Source organism: Branchiostoma belcheri, unplaced genomic scaffold, assembly GCF_001625305.1.
Source record: "Branchiostoma belcheri isolate BF01 breed outbred unplaced genomic scaffold, Haploidv18h27 scaffold11, whole genome shotgun sequence".
NCBI lineage: Eukaryota > Metazoa > Chordata > Leptocardii > Amphioxiformes > Branchiostomatidae > Branchiostoma > Branchiostoma belcheri.
In genome coordinates, this window is record NW_017802491.1 from 4013672 (window position 1) to 4036195 (window position 22524).

General features: G+C 42.3%; 2 protein-coding genes and 2 pseudogenes across 2 annotated transcripts; 1 reads left to right on the plus strand and 3 right to left on the minus strand.

Annotated features, from left to right (window-relative positions):
- Positions 1 to 2021: 2021 nt before the first annotated feature.
- LOC109485879 (ATP synthase subunit f, mitochondrial-like) lies at positions 2022 to 3579 on the plus strand. Its single transcript, XM_019789554.1, has 4 exons — positions 2022 to 2136; positions 2419 to 2523; positions 2905 to 3021; positions 3372 to 3579. Exons 1-4 carry the CDS (start codon positions 2103 to 2105, stop codon positions 3398 to 3400), a joined length of 285 nt encoding a protein of 94 aa, XP_019645113.1. The 5' UTR covers positions 2022 to 2102; the 3' UTR covers positions 3401 to 3579.
- Positions 3580 to 4196: 617 nt separating this feature from the next.
- LOC109485637 lies at positions 4197 to 7421 on the minus strand. Its single transcript, XM_019789330.1, has 4 exons — positions 7283 to 7421; positions 7001 to 7078; positions 6448 to 6520; positions 4197 to 6327 (listed from the first exon to the last, which is right to left on the minus strand). The coding sequence occupies exons 1-4, from the start codon at positions 7300 to 7302 to the stop codon at positions 6073 to 6075; spliced, it is 426 nt and encodes a 141-aa protein (XP_019644889.1). The 5' UTR covers positions 7303 to 7421; the 3' UTR covers positions 4197 to 6072.
- A 545-nt stretch (positions 7422 to 7966) lies between these two features.
- LOC109485925 lies at positions 7967 to 16037 on the minus strand (annotated as a pseudogene).
- A 698-nt stretch (positions 16038 to 16735) lies between these two features.
- On the minus strand, positions 16736 to 21906 carry LOC109485913 (annotated as a pseudogene).
- Between the last annotated feature and the right edge of the window lie 618 nt (positions 21907 to 22524).

The following is a 22524-nucleotide window of genomic DNA, read 5'->3' on the forward strand; positions in this document are numbered from 1 at the left end:
TTTTAATTGCATAATGCAAACTGTTGATTTTCAAAATAAAAAAAAAAACGTCCATGCCCGGCATTCCAATGCTGGAGCAGGAAAGCTTGAAATACCTACCAAAACAGTTGAATACAGACATACTGTCAGTATGGAAATGCTTCTGTGCAGGTGTTAATCAAGTTAAATCCCAACAGCCAATCAGCAAGAAGTATAGAGGAAAGCTGCATGCCTATTGGTTGATGCCCTGCATTCCATTCTGATGACTCATGACCCAAACGTGGTAAACAAGGCACACTAACACAGTAATACATTAGCTATTACACAGCCAAAAAACTCAAATAAAACCATTCTAAAAGCCTTTATCACAATAATTTAAAAAACGCCTAGGGGTATTTGCCCACTGTACCTCCATACCAAATTTCAGGACCTTAGGCCCTAAAATGAAGAAGCTGAATCCATTTAAAAAATGGCAGGAGGAGAAGGAGGAGAAGGAGGAGAAGAAGAAACATCAGAAAAAGCAATATGGTTTCACCACACCACTTCGTGGTGTGGTGAACCCATAAATACTATTTGTCAGTGCAACACTGCTTCAATGAATCAGATATATTATGAATATGAATACATGTATGTGGATGTGCCTAATACATATCTAAATAAATGATGTTGTACTTTAGTATGATTATATCAACAGTTGAGAGTGGTCCTTGCTTGTCATATTTGACTGTGGAAAGAGTACACAAGCTAGCCAATATCTACTTTGCATAATGCGAAATAAATCAAGCAACTGGATAAATTATCCGAGTCTTTCATCAGTGACAAAATGAGTCTGAAAATCAATATAACTGGTCTATACATCACTCACTCACTATAAATGAGTCTCTAAATGATTGATATCTAAACTAGAATTCCGAGATCTCATACCTCCATGAAATATGATCTTGATATGTAAATGTAAATTTCTTCTTTAATTGTGCAAATGACCTCTGCATTAACATGATATATGCATCGTGATGTATGTTAACTTTTGATTAACTTACAGATGTCCCAAGTATGACATTCTCATCATTCACCATTACGAAATCATAGAATTTTCGCACTAATTATGCAAATTAGGTCATCATTTGCATAATTAGTATCTGTTGAAGTTCCGCCTGCCATAGGTTACATACATTACATGTATGTAAGTAGTATAATGTAAAACACTGTAATTATAGAATTTCCTCATTAATTATGCAAATAAAGTCCTCATTTGCATAATTTGCATTTAATTATGTACATCTCTCTCTCAGCTACCTACACACCAAAAATAATGAAAATATGTTGTTCCTGTCTGGACTTATTGGCTTTTAAACATTTCGCCAGAAAGTGCCCTGCAGTTCCAGAACAAGCCGCTAGGGGGCCCAAACTCATATGACTTCTTCCCAAGCACGAGAGCTACCTTCCATCAAAATTTCATGACCCTAGCATGTCCAGATCGCGAGATATCAAAACCGGAAGTTGCGCTGCAGTACCAAGGGAAGCCACTAGGGGGACCAAAATCTAATCATTTTCAGTTTTCGTCACACCCTACCAACACACCAAGTATGAAACCAATCCATCCAGGCGTTCTTGAGTTATCTTGTTGACCAACAGACGGACAGACGGACAGACAGACGGACAGACGGACAGATAAACGCAACTGAAAATATAACCTCCATGACACATTTCATGGAGGTAATAAGTTAGAAAGTCAGATAGCTCTTCAGCATGAAGACCAGGATGTTTGGAACTATATTATAGGGAGTTCGACTCAAAAGCTGCATTTCCCAGGTACATTTCCCTAAGCTGCAGTTTGTACGGTCGCTGCTAGTCGTCGCTCTTGCGCGGCAGACAAGACGTCATATTCACGTAGTATACTTCCACATTAACAAAATAGTCCGCTTTTGTATTGACAATATTGCAACTTTTCAAAGAGACCTGAGACAATTAAATAACGATATTTGTTTTATATATAAAGATTGTTAATTCTCTGTAATATATGAACGATAGACGTTGAGATTTCTCACTTGACGAGTAAGGCCGCGGCGTATCACAAGTGACCTGATCTGAATATTCTTCCCCGTACCGGTGGAAGGGCAAAGATGGGGTTGTCAGCGAGTCAGATACCTGAACCTCGTGAGTATTTTCCATTTTCTCTTAATTTTCAAGCTTATGTCGCCCTGACGAAGCTTCTGTAATGTCTTCTAATCACGAAGGTCCTATTTGTGGCATACATGTCCCAAACAATTGCCAGCCTGGTGGTGGATTGCCCGATGAAAATCGTGACCTTGCCGTGGCGGGTATACCGGTTAGGGTGGGAGGGGGGCACTATATGATGGTGTAGCCATGACTTTCCTGATCAGATGTAAAAGCGTTCATATCTAAACCCATTTATGTTTACTGTTTTCCTTACTTCAGCCAAGAAAGACCTGCCCTTGTGGGATGTGAAGCTGGGAGAACTGCCCAAATGGGTGGGGCGGAGAGACATCTCACCTACAGGGGTGTACTTCGCCTTTAAAAGAGGTAAATCTGGAGAAAATGCTTGGAAAGCTTCCAATTTATACAGTCAAAGCAGTCAATCAGGAATCATAAATTATACTACTATGAACCTGTATATTCAGGCTAGTGCATTCAAACCTGCGATGGTAATATGTACTGGATATTTGTACCCAAAATTGGCTGGCTTAAGCCTCAACATACTCAAATTTGAAGATACTTTGATATTGAGATACAATATACACATGTACTAGGTCTAGAATGATGTGCATTTCAAATGCCACCTGTACCAAGTACCACCTGCTGGTATGAAGAAGAAAAGTACTTTCATCCTTCAAAAATGACAGGTGTGGTTTTATTACTATAGTCTTCATCTGCAGCCTTATTACAATTTGTTTCCTTTTCCAGCTGAGTTGAAGTTCCACAACAAGTACGTCCACGTGAGGCGTGGTGGCATCGCGCCGTACGCCATGATGCTGACTGGATACTGCATCCTCAGCTACATCTGGTCCTACGATCACCTCAGTGAGTCTCCGTCCCTTTAACATATAACATTTTACACTTCACAGTTACATTAGACACTTGTAGCCTTTAAACCTATCACATGTCTACCAATAACATGGATGCTTTTATCTTAGAAGCTTCTTGTAATCAATGACATAAAGTGGCTGTCTAAATTGTCGTTTATACGTGTATTATTTACAAATGTAGTCTTTCCAAACTCCCCTAATAATGTCAATGGAAATAAGTACTAGACTGATAAAACCTTTTCTGATGAGTATGTGATGACAGGTTACATTGTCTTTTCTCCTTATTGTATTTTACTTCATCAATTAATGTCATTAAAACATTGTCACTTCTGTTTCCTTCCACAGAGCATGATATGATGAGAAAGCATCACTAACAACAGAAGACAGTAGCAGATGAATTTAGAGGAACTTTCACTTCCAGAGGAACTTTCACATCCAACATTACCAGTCAGCTTGTCCAGCTAGATATTTCCCTTGTATGAGAGAATTCAGTTGTAACATGTTCTTGTGTGGAAAGGGATCATCATTAAACTAAATATACAAACCCTGAGAATGAAGCCTTGTGGTTATTTTTCTACCATCATCTGGTTGATATATGAATAGCTAGTAATGGTTTCAGACAATGTACAGTAGTAGCACTGGAGGTGTCAGCTTCACACAAATGTACCTACACCGCTCACTACCATCCATGAGAAGCAATGAAATAGGCTAACTGCATCCTTTTTCCTGATAGAATTTTGATGGTGTAGACTGGGCTTGCATGAATGTGTCCACTGTCAACCCCTACATTTTTCAGAATGTGTGATTGTTGTATGTATACTCTCCAAGCAGAGGTTTTGGCGTATTTTTGCCATGTTTTTAGGCTTTTATTGCACTGATACCTTTTTTTAATGCAAACCCGAAGAAAGATACCAGTTCAAGAAAAAAGGTAGACAAAATAGAAACAACAAAAATCCCTGTAGCTTTTTTCAAGTACAATGGAGAGTGGACAATGGTCTAAAGACCGCAACCCTTTCCAATAGTGACAATCAGTATTCAGACCCACAACCTCTTGGTCTGGAGGCAGGGTCACTAGTGGACTATGCACACTACTAAATAATGGGGATCCACCAATCCACTAAACATAAGATAGCAAAAGGAGGAAGAATGTCAACAGGTAAACTTTCAGGAACTTTATTCAACTCCTCTGTGGAAACAAAACATGTGGAAGACAAGCTATTAACTTTTCACATAACATGTACTAGTATATAACAAGATGAACTTGTCTCAATGACATACAAATGGCTTTTGTTGAAAGTTTCCAGCATTACAGTTCAGGAACAAGGGAGTAACTTGATCAATATTTTGCTTGGTACAAAGAATATAATTGCAGTGCTTCAGTCAAATTGATCTCTTTCCTTTGTAGAGACTTTACCAGTGTCCCGACTTTTGTGTTAATGGTATGACAGTTTGCATACATTTGACAGTGGAGAGATCTTATGCTGTATTATCCTTCAAATGCACATTTTCAGTAGTTTACAAATACATCATCATCATCATAAATACGGTATAAGTAAAAATCATAGAAGGTAAGCAAATAGTATCAAAAATGCATCAAACAAGCTTTCAGGTGATGTGCTCAACAGGGACAATATGGGATAGCAGCAATATTTTCGATGTGGACAATCGAAACAGCAAAATGCAAGAAATGATATAAATTTAATGGTACACATGCATTACAAGATGTAGTAAGAACCATAAACTGTCACATGTCCCAAATCAAATAGCAAGTCTGGCAACATAAATGAAAAAGATGTTGAGGTGTCTGACATAGGCAATTCATGTTAATGGCAGTGTTTCCAAGCACCAAATCACAGTCCTAAGTTCCTTTGCACAAGTTTTTTGTGGCATGTAATAATACAGCTTGTACTTCTAAAAACTGAATCTTTATTCAACTTATCACTCCAATTTAACTTGTATGAATGTGAATCCCAATAACTGAGAAGTCTCAATCGTAGTAACATTAGTATGTATGAATTAGCCTCCAACTGCAGGCATTATAAAGTGGTGCAAGAGACTTCTGTTACAATGAAGCTAGCTACCAAACAACTCTCCTGTGCCAGTCTCCAAAAGCCTGCAGCAGGAGGCTATGAGCCTACACCAACCCTTGGCAACATGTCAAAATTTATACATGTAGGATATCCTTCTTCATGTGGTTCAGTTTATGAAATGACATTAAAAACATATTTGTGGTATGCAACAGTGTTTCAAAGTAATACAACTACAGATAGGAACTGTGTGCTGAAGGGACAACACATGTATCTTGATTATATATTAATATTCCTCTTGAGGATCAATTGATGAAATGGTGGCAAGAATCTGTCTACAATTTGGTCCTCCAACATGTTTTAACTTACCACAGAAAACAATTTGTATGCATGAGAATTATTTTCTGCCTATAAAAGTTTACCATGAAATGGAGTTAATAGGTATAGAATGTGGCAAGCCATTAAAAGTTTGGCCATATGGATGTATATGAATATCTATATTCATATATCAGACCTGGCCACATCATAATTATGTAGAGAAAATACTTAAATAACAAAATGATATCAAGAAACCCTGTATATACGGACATACACAAAGTAATCAAAAGTAAGGTTGACATTGCAATATACAACTACCTAAAAATGGAAACTTACATTAAAAGCCTTAAATTTGTATCACTTCTGAACATATTATTTGACAGTCTATAACACTAACGCTCTACATCAAGATACAGTTCAACCTTTGTAAAATATGCAAACATGGTACTGGATTTTCCATTGGAAACAACATGTAGAGAGTAACATGACATATTGTCCTCAATGCAAAATTTCTAAATTCTACTATACAAAGTGTAAGGTAACAACAGTACCATTACTTCATGTGCTAAAACATTTGCAACTTCTAAACTTCCTAGTAACACATGGCATTTGAATCGATCGACAAAACTGTGGACTTTGAGAACATGTTGATTCCAAAACAATAGTTTCTTTGGACAGGATAAGGTCTTATCATACAATACCTATCTGAGAACGTCATTGGAATCTGGCTGTTGAGTACCCAATCTCTGTAACCTTTCCATATGTGCCTGGTGTAATACTCTGTTGATACGGCTATAGTAATTTAGAATAACCTCCTCTTCTGATTGGTTGCTGCTGTCACTCAGTTGGTGGAGAAGTTGATGAGGGATGGCTTCTGATTGGCTAATGTTACTGGTAGCTGCCTGCTGATTGGTTGACTGGGATGGGGAGCCCAAACTGCTGCTACTGGAACTGTCCTGTAGAGTTGAAGTGAGGATCAGTGTTTTAGTCACTACAGTACTAATACATGTACATTGTACAACTTATACTAAGTTTAAACAGATAATTTCATGAAGTAATCCAACATCTGTACTGACCTCTGATCCTAAATGGCCATTATGTCTTCTGTCTGGCTTTGCATTTGGTAACCAGGCGGGGTTCAACTCGTTTCTATGGGAAAGACAAACATATCACGTTATAAATGGCCCATCTCTGTTCAGATATGTTACACAAAAAACAAACAATGCGAAAAACAGAAATGCAAAATTCTGACCAACCTATTATTTTAAGCGATTCTGACCAAACTGGTTGTTTATACTTTTTTGTGATGTCAAAATAGCCGTAATTATTGATAGTAGATAATTAGTTAACAGATGAAAACGAAAACCATCAGTATATAAGTCTAATCATTACTCAAACAAGTGGTCAGAGGGAGGAAAAAAATACAAGTCAACTGACAACAAATTAATAGTTCAAATTATGACAAAAATAGAAATTAATAATCTATTGTCGGTTCTTACCAGCATCAGCAGACTTGTGGCTTTCCGACACATAATTTCATTACTAAGATCTCTTAGAAGAAAAATGATGACAATTTGACCCCTATCATGTCACGTACTGTTGTTGTTTTTGTTGTAGAACAGTCCTTACCTTTCTCCACTGTGCCGTTTTGGGTGCTGTAACCCCGCATTTTCCATTTCATCCTCCTCGCTACTTCTGTGACGCTTTCTGAAAATCATCAAGCCACAAAAATTATCCCCGCTACACTATGATTATTGACAAAGATTCCAGTGACTCATGTTTTATGCAACACTGCCGCCATTTGCCCGTATCGAAAGCTATGTCATGGCAAGCCGAGAAATGTTTACATGGATTATCGTACGGTTTCGCACAAGTTAAGTCAATCGGCTGCAAAATCCCAAACATTCGTACCTTGACCTAGACTGTGTCATGTTGGGGAATGGTTTATTTCGCTGCTAGCGCCAGTTCCAGAGAAAATTCCTAAAATCCGCTGGCATTCGGCAAGATTCCTCCCACCCCGGCGGCTGGTTGGCATGAAGGCGCTTGCGCAATAATGGAAATTAAAAGTGCGGCGGCGCGGTGACCTCTGACCTTAGCAGACGACACATTCGAAATCTTCTCTGTTTTTGCAGACGACGTTTTTGTTTTGTAAGTATCATAATCCGCAATGTCGTTTGAATTTCTTCACTTTATTCTAATTGACAACTTAGCTGAGCAAACTAAAACCTTTTTAAAGTTTTAAGGGTCGATAAAACATAAAATAATGTCTTGACGTAGGCCAAATTATTGTCAAACCACCAATTCACCTGTCTTTGAAATGGAAAAGTCATATTACCTCAGAAACATAATTTCCAGATATTTGGAATGGTCGTGATATCAATTATGAACATAATGAACCTGTTTCAAAGATTCCCAATTCGACAACTAATAGAAGAACAAGTAACTTTCTAACGTTAATTGACGCGTTGTAACTAACGTTACATTTATATTGTATTAGACTAAATGTAACATTTTGTTTTGTTTTCATATGAATATAGCTAATACATGTAATATCCCAAACAACAGGAGACAACCCAAACACAGCAATATCCGAGATATTGTTTTTATTACAGGCTTTGAATAATGTAACACCTGAATACAAAAAATACACACAGAACGGCATAATTACAAGGTAACCTTGGTTTCTATGGAAAACAAACTTTTTACGTTACCGGTTTCTACCATTTAACGTTAAGTAACGTTACATGTATTATGAAACAGGCTATGGCCATTCTCTCGTACAGCATTCCAAACTAAATGGATAAATATGTCGCAGAAATTTTGTCATAATTTTCTTGACCAGTAACGTTATATACAAAACAAAGCAGCACGTATCGATAGCAGATAGTTTAAGGTTACATTAAGTTAACGTTAACGTTATATAATGTTAACGTTGAACCCTTGAACACAAACAAAGGTAAAGGTTGCCCATTACAAACTTTTTGAGAATGATAGACTATTTACATACAGTATAACCAAGGACCAGCCCTGAATAAAGTTTGTAGTTACAGCTTAATTAACGTTATATTGCATAGAAATAAGAGTCTTACGCCCTGCATATACACCAACGCTTGCTTGTTACTTCATAAGTAATTGTTGGTTTGTAATTACAAAAAAGTAAAAGCGTGTGAGAAATCTAAAAGCATTTACGGTGGACGATAGAAGGCCCGGACTCGTCGTACTCTTGCTTGCTGATCCACATCTGTTGGAAGGTGGACAGAGATCCGAGAATGGACCCGCCGATCCACACGGAGTACTTCCTCTCGGGAGGAGCGATGATCTTGATCTTCATGGTGCTGGGTGCCAGGGCGGCGATCTCCTTCTGCATACGGTCGGCGATACCGGGGAACATGCTGGTGCCGCCGGACAGCACGGTGTTGGCGTACAGGTCCTTACGGATGTCGATGTCGCACTTCATGATGCTGTTGAAGGTCAGCTCATGGATGCCGACCGATTCCATGCCTGTGGGACAAAAGAACCCGGTGTAAGATCAGTTTCAATTCCCAATGTTTGCTTTGCTGCCAAAGAGGTTGCATTGAAGCTTTATGAACAAAGAAGCATAGTAACCTTGCGTTATAAGTTATCATATCAGCTAGTCACGAATAAGCCTTACCGATAGTAGCGGGCTGGAACAGTGTCTCTGGGCAGCGGAACCTCTCGTTCCCGATGGTGATGACCTGGCCGTCGGGCAGCTCGTAGCTCTTCTCCAGGCTGGAAGACTGCGCTGCTGTGGTCAACTCCTGCTCGAAGTCCAGGGCGGCGTAGCACAGCTTCTCCTTGATGTCACGGACGATTTCGCGTTCAGCTAGAAAGCAACACATCAGTAAATTTAGTTTACTGTTGAAACTGCTCGACGAGAAACTGTGAAGAACTGTTACATTATAAAAGTCCAAAGATCAAAAAAACCCGGCTGTGTAAGGAATTTCTACCTGAGTTTGCAAAGTTGTACCCCCTCTCCGTCAGAATCCTCATGAGGTTGGTCGGTCACGGTCCCGCCCAGCCAGGTCCAGACGTCCTATGGCGTGCGGCAGGGCGTACCCCTCGTAGAGTCGGCACGGTGTGGGTCACGCCGTCCCCGGAGTCCATCACGATCCCCGTGGTGCGGCCGGAGGCGTACAGGGACAGCACGGCTTGGATGTTGACATACATGGCGGGAGAGTTGAACGTCTCGAACATGATCTATAGTGGGATTGACAAAAAACTTGGAATAAGCGACGAAAGTTTCAAACCGCATCGACAGATTGAATGTCAGATTAACTGGACAAACTGCACGAATAACCAACCAAATGAGGATTTTCTAGAACAGAACCCACAAGTTACCTGTGTCATCTTTTCCCTGTTGGATTTTGGGTTGAGAGGAGCTAGCCTCTGTCAGCAGGATGGGGTGGTCTTCAGGCGCGACACGCAGCTCGTTGTAGAAGGTGTGGTGCCAGATCTTCTCCATGTCGTCCCAGTTGGTGACGACGCCGTGCTCGATCGGGTACTTGAGTGACAGGATGCCCCTCTTGCTTTGCGCTTCGTCACCGACATAGCTGTCCTTGTTTCCCATCCCGATCATTTGAGGCTATGAAAAACGATAACAGCTACGTTGAGAACTGAAAGGGCACTTAATCTACCTTGTGTTTAATACTGCAAATAAATTACTAGCCGTGTGTGAAAGGACGTAACATGCCTTACCTGATATTTAGGTCGTCCTACGACCGACGGGAAGACGGCCCTGGGCGCGTCGTCCCCCGCGAAGCCGGCCTTACACATGCCGGAGCCGTTATCCACAACCAGGGCAGGAGTCTCGTCGTCACACGCGGCCATGATTCTCTGTATCTCTGATGTTCAATCTGTTGGGGTTCAAAAACATAGGATACTAGTAGCTTAAAACACTGTACTGTTCAAGGAAAGCTTTTCTTTTCAAAAACCTAACTCATAGTAGTACTTCAGACATCTACGTCTAGAACTTCACTCATAGTAGAAGTAGGTAACGTTACCTGTCTGATGAAAGCTGGACACCTCGGAGGTGGATTTCCTACAGTCTGCTCAGGTGAGTCGAGGAGGATTTTTGAAGATCACACTCGTCGTCTCGAGTCGTGGCGAAGTCTGGCGCTGGTCGTTCCGCTGCCCTTTTATATTGTTCTAGAGAACCCAGGTAACCGTCAGGGACAAAAATAAGATCGTACCTGTTCTTGAAGAGATAACTCACTCGCTTTTTTCTCGGAAGGATCTCCCATATATGGGTCTTTTCCGAACTGTTATACCATATAAGGACATGGCCAGTTTTCTACTTTGTGTAATTTGATTGACCTCGTCGTAGCTTTATGAACTGTGCGCCAATCACAGATCTGTATTCCCTATGTCTTACCAAAATAGGTATTGCAGTGAGGCCTGCTGGTAGATGCAACTGATTTATTCTTGAGCATGACAGGTAGTCAATAATGGTCGGTAATTCAATGACATCAGGGAAAGCCCTGTAAACAATGTAAGGTGTTAGTCATCGGTGCCTCCCATCCCAGAATTCAAAGCTTGTGTGGCGACAATCAAGAAAAACATGAAGTTGCAACATTGTAATTTTGAAATGTAGTAAGGAACTAATCGCAACGATATCACTCTAGTGAGTTTAAAATTTATGTAAATAAGCATAAGGAACTATATTTTGATGCTACAATAATGTCGTTTGTACGTAGATACCCACACGACTGGCTTCACTGTCTTTGTTTTGCCACGTGCCCCCTAAGGCTCCATGTTTACCTGTACATTACCGGGTTTCCTTATTTGGAAACATGACGGGCGCGTGACCTCTGACCTCCACCAGGTGAGCCGACGTGTGCTGAGCGATTTGTTTGTTATAGTTCTGACTTACATTTTTGCGTCATTGCTATAGATAGAAGCCTATATATATAATTGCAGCGGGTTGACGTTGTTGGAGGGCCATTCGTTTACGTTCAGACGCCGAATAGTATCAACACAACTCAGGAGTACAGACTACAAATATTAGAGCCAAACGAAGTACATGTAACAGCTACTTCCGGGGTATTCCAATGAGTGGGTGCTCCTAGCCTGGCACTGTACTGTTTTACATAATGTACTGTAACGATGTATATACTGACTCGAAGAGTCAATGACGGAAGCACTGGTGTGTTCTGGAAACATGTCATAGTCGTGGTAATATACAACATACACATATGTACATGCATACGATGTTGAAATATCATTCTACCTACCTAAGACCAAACGCAGCCTTGTTACAGCGCTGTGCACTATACACTATTGGATTTTATCCCGTCTTGACCTCATGTACATGCACAAAATGCTGTCGTTAAAACTTTTTATTATTATTTTGCGTCTCTGCAGCTGTCTATAACTTTCTACTGTGCGATACGTTCCGTGTGGAGGCTATCTACTGATTCTACTATTGGTTTTTCTGACAAAATATTTACAGAAAAAATGTGACTTAATTATACGTTTTTGAACTCTAAGGGCTATACGTCAGGCGATATGGTTATTACCCAAAGATGCAGGTAACGTTTAAAGATTAAGTCACTCTCAAATTTCTCGGAATTGTTCGCCTTATATGGATTTTTCCTTGCAACGTCGCCGTATACGGGCATACATAGAATACTTGGTGTTTATCTAATTCATTGTTCGTGTCACCAAGAAGCTGCACGAACTGCGAAATACTTGTCAGCCAATCAGCAGCCCAGGTTTCAATCTTCATACCATATAAGGTATGGCTACAGAGCTTGGCCTTTGCGTAAGGTTGATTGTCAGGAACGACAGACGATCGATAATCATATAGCTGCACTCGCGTGTCCACATACAGGAGAATCCCCTACTATGTCTTAGCCCAGGCTACTTTGCGTACATCTATTGTTTGGAGGTAGATGGTTCATAACAAAACAAATGCATGACATGCCAAAAAACAGTCAAGCAACTGGATATGATTTTGAATGCATGACAACATATGGATTTGATGTGTATGACAGTATGTCAGCAAGGGGTACGTAGTTGTCTGGCTTGTCAGCAGATCTTCGTTGCCAATTTGATTTTATAAAGATTTTTGAGTCTGTTATTTATAGAAAATGATATAGATGTTGATATTCATGAACTGAATGTTGACGACAGAGTGATAAAAGTAGTCAAACCTACATACAACAGTCAGATTTTGTGCAGTGACTCAACAGGTGACGTCACCAATGTACTGTCACGATGCCTTATTTGGTAATATTGTCGCGAATGTGCCCCTTGACCTCTACAAGGTGTCCGCGACATCTGATTAAGTTCATATTGTGTACGTCACATACCCATTAGTAAGACGCTTGGGTTGATATCTGAACAGATATATTTAGTCAGACTCGGTTAGGAAATGCTTTGGATCTATGTAAGAATAAATCTGAACGTAGTGTATAGAAGGTGGCAACGCTATTGCAATTTTTCACGCAATGACATGAAATGCAAAAGAACACAAGATAGAAGTATACATAAAAATTTATTCACTTTGTTATAAGCATGGTTTACAATAGTTATAGTGTCGGTGTTTGCGACTACTTTCTCTTCGCAACCAGGGGCTGGATTGCGAGCTTACATTCGTCGCTAATTCAGGTGACCTCAATGCGACATGTATTGCCCCAGGACAGGCCGTAGGCCTATAGGACCCTTACTCTTTCCGAAAAGTGTGGTGGGTTCTTCAACGTGCTCGAGCCGTGGCTCTTCTCAAACACGAACACAAAACTCGTGGCTCTCCATTTAACGTCCTATCAGGACGACCCTAGTCGAAGCTAGGTCCTCCGATATGCGAGGTGGGGATATCCATGTTAAGTCCCTTTTACCGACATTCATACTGGGGAAAATGTTTTACGGTGGACGATAGAAGGTCCGAACTCGTCGTACTCTTGCTTGCTGATCCACGTCTGTTGGAAGGTGGACAGGGAGGCCAGGATGGACCCGCCGATCCACACGGAGTACTTCCTCTCTGGAGGAGCTCTGATCATAATCATGGTTGAGCTGGGTGCCAGGGAAATCATCTCCCTGTGCATACGGTCAGCGATACCGGGGAACATGCTGGTGCCGCCGGACAGCACGGTGTTGGCGTACAGGTCCTTACGGATGTCGATGTCGCACTTCATGATGCTGTTGAAGGTCAGCTCATGGATGCCGACCGACTCCATCCCTGTAATAAAGACAAGATAAACAATCAAGGCACCTTTTTATGTAGACAGTGTTGATGTGTTCTGAAATTAAATTTGTCTTTTTAAGATTCTATATTTACTGATGGAGAAATGTAAAGTCGTGAATAAGCCTTACCGATAGTAGCGGGCTGGAACAGTGCCTCTGGGCAGCGGAACCTCTCGTTCCCGATGGTGATGACCTGGCCATCGGGCAGCTCGTAGCTCTTCTCCAGACTAGAACTGGAGGCAGCCGTCGCCATCTCCTGCTCGAAGTCCCAAGCGACGTAGCACAGCTTCTCCTTGACGTCGCGGATGATTTCGAATTCGCTTTCGGCTGAAAAGCAACACGTTACGTTACATCATTAAATTTGGTGACGAAAATGTGCAAAGCATTATAAAAGGCTTAATAAAATGAGGCTTGTGTAAGGATTATTGGCATACAAATGATGTATACCTGAGTTTGAAAAGCTGTACCCCCTTTCCGTTATAAGCCTCATGAGTTGGTCTGTCAGGTCCCGCCCGGCCAGGTCCAGACGCAGGATGGCGTGCGACAGGGCGTACCCCTCGTAGATCGGCACGGTGTGGGTCACGCCGTCCCCGGAGTCCATCACCAGTCCCGTGGTGCGCCCAAAGGCGTACAGGGACAGCACGGCTTGGATGGCCACGTACATAGCCGAAGTGTTGAACGTCTCGAACATGATCTGCAATTTGATGGAAAGGAATAAAAGATCGGAATACGTGTCGAAAAGTTGAGTGTCAACTTTGAAAAGTATGCCAAGAAAAAGACTCTCCGGTGAACCGGTGAACCTATGACCCGATGACCCGGTGAACCTAAGAGAGCGCTTCTACAACAAAAGCTTACGTACCTGTGTCATCTTTTCCTTGTTGGACTCTGGGTTGAGGATGTCAGCAGGATGGGGTGGTCTTCAGGTGCGACACGCAGCTCGTTGTAGAAGGTGTGGTGCCAGATCTTCTCCATGTCGTCCCAGTTGGTGACAATGCCGTGCTCGATCGGGTACTTCAGGTTCAGGATACCCCTCTTACTGAGGGCTTCGTCACCGACGTAGCTACCCTTGTTTTGTATCACCTCGGACTGATAACAAGAAACAACATTAAGTACATGTCTTCTAAACGCGAACGCTTAGCCATTGGTTTAATTGACTAAAAACAAGGTGAATAATTTACTCTTTATTTTGTTGGAACTGCATTAAGTATAGTATTCAAATATTTTTGTTTAAATTTACGACATATATTGCTCAGTTTGCAGCTGATTTACACGATTTACAGTATGGTCGAAAAGTTTTTTTTGAACGGACGACAATTTATGCGTACGGGTGGATGTCATCCATATAATCAAATCAACATGGCCTTACATATAGTCTAGTGAAGGGTAGTGGACGGTCTCACCTGATCGGGAGGCCGTCCTACGACCGACGGGAAGACGGCCCTAGGTGTGTCGTCCACCGCCAACCCTGCCTTACTCATGCCGGAGCCGTTATCTACGACTAGAGCAATGTCTTCGTCACGTGCTGCCATATTCTTGTACTTCTCAGGTGATGCACCTATGTGTTACTGAAATACATTTGTATGATTCATTTAAAACTGTGGAAAAACGTATCTTTTAAATCTATGGTGACATGAACGTACGTTTCTACTGACGATAGAAAGCAAGCAAAATCTAAATCAATTTACTAGGTAAAATCTGCCCGCAAAAACTTTCCATCAATATCGTCCCCCACTCTGCAAATGGCACAACCCCTCAAACGACACGAGACCGCCATCTTGTTTTATTGTTATGGTCGGTGGTGACTGAATAGCTACGCTGAATCTCATTTGGAAAACAGCAGACGCAGTTCCGAACGAACAAAGTAGAGGAACAGTTCAGTAGCCGGTTTATTCAGCAAATTATTATATTAAACCATGCCTTAATATTAAACCGCATATTAAAGAAGAAGAGGCGAGTTTTTGCACCCCACACCTATAATACGACACAGAGTTTCATCGACATTAGGTTCTAGCGTCTATGCTGTCCTTTCTATAACCGAGGCTGATCATGGGGGACAAAATAAAATACTTACTTACCTTAAGCTTAGAAAGAACGTGCGTGGCCCATATATTTCCATATAAGGATATACACATCTTCCTTTATGTTGAGGGACACGCAATTGCACCAAAAGCGGATAGCCGACAACATACTGCCCTGATAGCCAATTAGGTGTCCAGGTCACCCATATTCTTGGTGATATCCAAATTTGGTTTTGCGTGACCTTAATTCTGGGCTTTGACAGGTGATCAGTCAGAATCTCCGTGCCGAAGAAAAGCCTGATCACAACATAAACACCAAAGGTAAACACTGGGTCATCGGGGGTTCCCATCCCAGCATGCACTGCGCGAGTAGCTAGGCAGCAACAGGTGGCATCACTGCCGGGACCCCATATCTGGTATATACAAAGAAGCGAATGTACATATTTCAGGTATAGTCTAATCAAACAAGTGTAGTCTAATGAGTCTATAGTCTAATAGGTGTCTCACGAAATTATGAACTGTTATTGATGAGGTAAAATGACGGCACAAGACAGTTGTGACAACTTATCAAGATCTCACCGTTAGCTGGCTAGATATATTTATCAGGAGAATTGTTGAAATCTGAGACGATATGCTAAACATCGTTTCGTATTTAACCTAATTGTACTACACAAGTTATTACTGCATGTGCTGTAGCCAGTACTTTAACGTAATATACAATCCTTTGGTGGGTGTAAGTAAGGGATGACAAAAACAGGAACTAACAGAGAATATATATATATATATACCTTTATTGAGCTATGTAAATCTATGCTGTACACGTGATTTCATATGCAGATAGGGATACCACATTAAGTAAAAACAGTCAAATATATAAAAAAATGTTTTTAAACCTCCATTGATAAAAACTTCAGGTCGGTAAATAACTACATGTATCAAAATGACGCTTTACGAACTCTGAATATACAACTCACACAATACAAGAAATGAATAAACACGCACTACGTTTCCTTTTTAAGCTTTTGATATTTACAATGAAGACAATTTGTACGTTACAAAAATCTGGTAACAGACTCTCAAATTCTGTTGCCAAGTTCAACATACAGTTGCGCAATTAGACTACTGATGTCTGATGTTGCACAGAGGGAACTAAAAACATTTGCGGTGAACCATAACCGGGCCGGACTCATCGTATTCGTCTTTAGTGATCCACATCTCTTTAAAGGTAGACAGGGAGGCCAGGATGGACCCACCGATCCATGCGGAATATTTCCTGTCGGGAGGAGCGACGGTCTTGATCTTCGTGTTGACGGGTGCCAGGGCGGTGATCTCCTGCTGCATCATACGCTCGGCGAACCCAGGGAACATGGTGTTGCCGCCGGACAGCACGATGTTGGAGTACATGTGTTTTGTTATGTCTACGTCACATCTCTTGACTGTGTTCAATGTGATTTCGAGGACGCCTGGCATCTCCATACCTGTGTTTACATTTCAAATAGGGTTAAAAACGTAGGCGGCATTATTGAATGTAGATAGTAATGTGAAAAGTAATGAAGTTATGTCATTACCTGAAATAATTTCTATCAATACAAGTTATCATATTATAACCACTCAGAAATCTAATCTGATAAATGTCCTGCTCACCCATTAAATTTGGCTGAAACATTATCTCCGGGCAGCGGAACCTCTCGTTCCCGATGGTGATGACCTGGCCGTCGGGCAGCTCGTAGCTCTTCTCCAGACTAGAACTGGAGGCGGCCGTCGCCATCTCCTCCTTGAAGTCCAGGGCGACATAGCAGAGTTTCTCCTTTATGTCACGAGCGATTTCTCGATCAGCTAAATGAAAAAAAAATTTGGGGCAGCAGATTGAAATCGAAATACTTGAGACAGATTTCCAAATTAGCGTGAGTGAGCAAGAAACTCTGACACGGTATTTATCTGTTGTTACACCACCCACTCACTACCCCGGCCCTAAAACAAGTCAGATGTTCCTTTTTGATTGATAGTTGCGTACCTGAAGTTGTAAAGCTGCATCCCCTCTCTGATAGAAGCTTCATGAGTTGGTCTGTCAGGTCCCTCCCGGCCAGGTCCAGGTGGGAGATGGCGTGCGGCAGGGCGTACCCCTCGTAGATCGGCACGGTGTGGGTCACACCGTCCCCGGAGTCCACCACGATCCCCGAGGAGCGGCCGGCGCCGTACAGGGACAGGACAGGCTGGTTTTGTACGTACATGGCGGGAACGGTGAACGTCTCGAACATGACCTGTGTTTCGACAAAATGTTGGTAACTGTGTTCTAGGTATAGTGAACAACAGGTGGCATTCAGTGCTACTTATAATGGAGGACGAGTGAAGACGCTTTTTAAAGGATTGCTCTTCAAAGAACAAGAAATAGGAGATTTGAAACCTCAAGGAAGCAGTATTTGTAAATCTATTGGCATAACATAAAAGATGGTCTGGCATATAAAGGACAATCTCACATGTACAAGATGAGAGCTTGTTGTTACATGCTCTAAGTGGGTAACTTGCAGTAGGCTGTGTGGGTGGAGCAATCACTTCCTCCCAGCCTGCGGGGAGACTATTTAGACTTCCAATTTGACCCTAAGGTCAATATGCAGTTACTAATTCTCCATTGGGAGTCACTTCTTGTCATTCTGTAGCAGTGTATTGTAATGCCTACAGCACACAGGCAAACATACACACACTGTCTAGGAGGTTCTAACCTTCTTGCACAAACACATCGAAAACAATACCTCCTTAGCCGGAGGTAAATAAATATACCTCTGTCATTTTCTCCCTGTTGACTTTAGGATTCATGGTTGGTTCTGACAACAAGACTGGATGTTCCTCAGGATCCACGCTCAGCTCGTTGTAGAAGGTGTGGTGCCAGATCTTCTCCATGTCGTCCCAGTTGGTGATAACGCCGTGTTCGACGGGATACTTCACGGCCAGGATTCCCCTTTTGCTTATTGCCTCGTCACCGACGACGTAGTTCTCTTTACTTTCCGTCTGGCTTTTAGAAGTCTGTCAGGAGAGAAGGCCAAGATTTCAGTTGTTACTCTTATGCGTTACATTACCAAGCCACTCATGATTGAAGTGTGTATATTCCTACTACGATACGTCCTTACCTGTGCTGAGCCTCTTGGCCTCCCCACAACAGACGGGAAGATAGACAGGGGCACCTCTTCTCCGGAGAAGCCGACCTTGCAGGTACCGGAGCCGTTGTCTATAACCACCGCGATGGTATCATTATCATTATCATCATCACTATCACTCATGTTTGCTCTATACTACTAGTATCTGTCCCTCAAAGACTTATTAATGGCATAGAAGTGGTTCCAGGTGTCGTCCAAATCTCCTAGCGCCACACTTCCTGGTTGTCCTGCGTAGTCTGACCTCTGACACCTGACCTTACTGCTTTGAATATCGCACCTGGATACGTCACTCAGAATGACGTCATTGCTATAAATAGGAATAAACCCTCCGAATGACGTTGGTTTGGGAACTAGGACATTCGATCTTCTGATCACGTACTATAGTATTTCATTTTGATCCAAAGGAATGATAAGGATACTAATCTATGAACAGTCACTGTTATGGGGAAACATGACCACTTTCGCGAAATTTTAAACTATGTCACAACTTGAGCTCATCTTTCTAAGCCGCTCTATGTAAGATCATTTAATGATACCTCTCTACAACGTTCGGAAGCTAACACGCAATCTACCTAGCTTTAAAGTGGGTGTCATGAACTGGTCAGAACTACAAAACATTGATTCATTTATCATCGTGGGGAGACTTTCCCCAGTCACGATACGAAAACAAGAAAACTGTCAGAATAAACATGTTGTATGAATAAGCGGTACGACACGTTGGATGTTTTATTGGACTGTACCACATATCCTGTACAAGGAAATATAAATAGCATTATCTACAAAGCTAAGTATGGAAGATGCACAATTCGCATCATATAGTTATTCGTAGTTCGTTTAACAATAGCTACTTTAAAGACACTTCATATATTTGTGCCATCAAGGCTCGCCCTTTATACTTGCATGTTTATTGTATTGCTCGGGATGGATATATTCATTGTATTGGTTAAGCCTACTCCGATACAAGCAGCGTTGGAACAAAACTAGAAGCATTTACGGTGGACGATACCCGGCCCGGACTCGTCATACTCTTCTTTACTGATCCACATTTCTTGGAAAGTGGAGAGGGATCCGAGGATGGAACCGCCGATCCACACGGAGTACTTCCTCTCGGGAGGAGCGAATTGATCTTGACCTTCATGGTGCTGGGTGCCATGTCGCTCATCTCTTTCTGCATGCGCTCGGCGATGCCGGGGTACATGGTGGTCCCGCCCGACAGGACCACGTTAGCGTACAGGTCCTTACGGATGTCGATGTCGCACTTCATGATACCGTCATAGGTCAGCTCATGAATGCCGTGTGACTCTACGCCTGCAACATTGATGGTATGGGTGATCATGATTATCTTTAGTTCCGTACAATATTATATCACCTGATTTTCATACTGTACTAGGTCGTTTCCTTTGCCAACAGTCAGTAGTATTAAATTTCTTCCGTTGTCGATACCTTCATTAGACCTGGCCTTATGTATGAATTCGCATTTGAGTATTCTAGGGTGGTGTAGTACTAGTATACTGTATATATATGATACAGTTTTAGATGATATGTCAGCTTACCTATAAAGGCAGGTTGGAACAATGTCTCCGGGGCGCGGAACCTCTCGTCGCCGATGATGACGATCTGTCCGTCCGGCAGCTCGTAGCTCTTCTCCACGGTAGAGCTGGTGGAAGCTGTCACCATCTCCTGTTCGAAGTCCAGGGCGACGTAACACAGCTTCTCCTTGATGTCACGGACAATTTCCCTCTCAGCTAGAAATAGATAACATCAGAATTTGTTTATTTCAATACCTCGTACCACGTTAATTATGTTTGTCATTGTGAATAATGTTTACGTTTGAGTTGTATAGGATTCTGATCACTGAGTACCACTGGCGCACCTGTGCTATTGAAGCTGTATCCCCTCTCTCTCAAGATCCTCATCAGGTTATCTGTCAGGTCCCTCCCGGCTAGGTCCAGCCGCTGGATGGCGTGGGGGAGGGAGTAACCCTCGTAGATCGGCACGGTGTGGGTCACGCCGTCCCCGGAGTCCATCACCAGTCCCGTGGTGCGGCCGGAGGCGTACAGGGACAGCACGGCTTGGATGTTGATGTACATGGCGGGACAGTTGAAGGTCTCGAACATAATCTGTGGTTTTGACAGATCGATATTGTTGGAACAATTGATAGTGCAAAAATGTGACTTATTTGCTAGTGGCTTGGACAAGACAAATAGAAAAACACATTATGAGTGCACCGCATACCTGTGTCATCTTTTCCCTGTTGGACTTTGGATTCAGAGGCGCTTCTGTCAATAAAATGGGGTGTTCTTCGGGAGCGACACGCAGCTCGTTGTAGAAGGTATGATGCCAGACTTTCTCCATGTCGTCCCAGTTAGTGACGATGCCGTGCTCGATGGGGTAGTTGAGTGACAGGATGCCCCTCTTGCTCTGAGCCTCGTCACCGACATAGCTGTCCTTCTGGCCCATGCCTACCATTGTAGCCTTAAGTGTGTGTAAACAGATTTAATCAATGACCCAACATCTACAACAATTGATATCACAGTTATTGGTATATAACAGTTTATGATGGGATTTTACAGCCTTGCTGCTACCAAACTATAATGAGAATGGGAGACTCCATATAACAGAAGGAATGGCTTACCTGGTGGCGTGGACGCCCTATTACGGACGGGAAGACGGCCCTGGGCGCGTCGTCCCCCGCGAAGCCGGCCTTACACATGCCGGAGCCGTTATCCACAACCACCGGTGAGGTGTCCTCCTCGTCACACATGGTCGTTTTACACTGCTACCGTTCTACCTGGGTTTTTACAAAGGACATGTGTTCACGATTCAAAAAGCGGTTTAAACCTAGTTGTGGGCGGAGCCTTAAGTCAACAAGTACTGCACGTTATACCACTCAGGTGTGGTGACTACATAGCGGAATAACCAGGTACGGCGAACGAAGTCCACGGGAATCTTAAATAGCAGACTCGAGTACCTACCTGAACAGGAGGAAATGACACAGGTGATGCCTCTTCAACACCCTCACCCAAAATCTCTGTCTCAACCACCTGTAGGATTGAGTTTTCCGGAGCATGCGCAGTGGTTCTTGTATGGTTCTTCGGAAGTGTTACATGTAGGGACCGCCCAGAATTATTATATCATTGAATCCTAAAAGGGGAGAATCATGAAGTACATTGATGGGATGGGTAGAAACTGAGAAAAATGCACCAGTGGTATCGAAGGCAACGAATACTCAATGAAGTTGAAGACAAGTCAAGCAGTAGACTACTTATACTTCCAAGGAAAAGTTGTAAAGCAAAGTATGAACAAAGTTGCTTCGAGCTCCCTCCTCGTCCAACAAACAACTTTTCGATTCTTTCTGAACCATCCCTTACGTCTATAGATATATCAAACATAGAAGAACCAATCAGAAGCGGACAATGGTCACCAAACAGAAGTTGTCAACCTTGCCCATATAAGGCACGCTTGTATATAATGAGTCAATGAGTGCGTTTGTTTTATATAATCTATTGTTTGCTTTTTAGGCAGACACTTGTCATGTGTTATCGCACATGCCCTCACAAGTTTGGGGGCGTGATAATAAATTTAGTTCAGCATAGACAAAATCCAGTCGACAGGAGTTCACTACACATGTATATCTCAGTACAGGTTTCCCTGCTTTGTGCAAGTTTGTTGTATGTACGACAATTTCCAGAGACCAAATTTGCCGTGTCAGCCGTGTGTATTTTATCAGGGCACCTCCCACAAGCATGGAGCGAGGCATTGATTACAAAGGAGGTGTGGC

Excerpts from the sequence above, each read along its gene's own strand:
- LOC109485879 (XM_019789554.1), top strand. The coding sequence starts at position 2,103 with ATGGGGTTGTCAGCGAGTCAGATACCTGAACCTC. Across the intron at positions 2,137-2,418 it reads GAGTCAGATACCTGAACCTC|CCAAGAAAGACCTGCCCTTG; the intron begins GTGAGTATTTTC and ends TCCTTACTTCAG. Across the intron at positions 3,022-3,371 it reads CTGGTCCTACGATCACCTCA|AGCATGATATGATGAGAAAG; the intron begins GTGAGTCTCCGT and ends TTCCTTCCACAG.
- LOC109485637 (XM_019789330.1), bottom strand. The coding sequence starts at position 7,302 with ATGACACAGTCTAGGTCAAG. Across the intron at positions 7,079-7,282 it reads ATGACACAGTCTAGGTCAAG|AAAGCGTCACAGAAGTAGCG; the intron begins GTACGAATGTTT and ends GATGATTTTCAG. Across the intron at positions 6,328-6,447 it reads ATGGCCATTTAGGATCAGAG|GACAGTTCCAGTAGCAGCAG; the intron begins GTCAGTACAGAT and ends TCAACTCTACAG.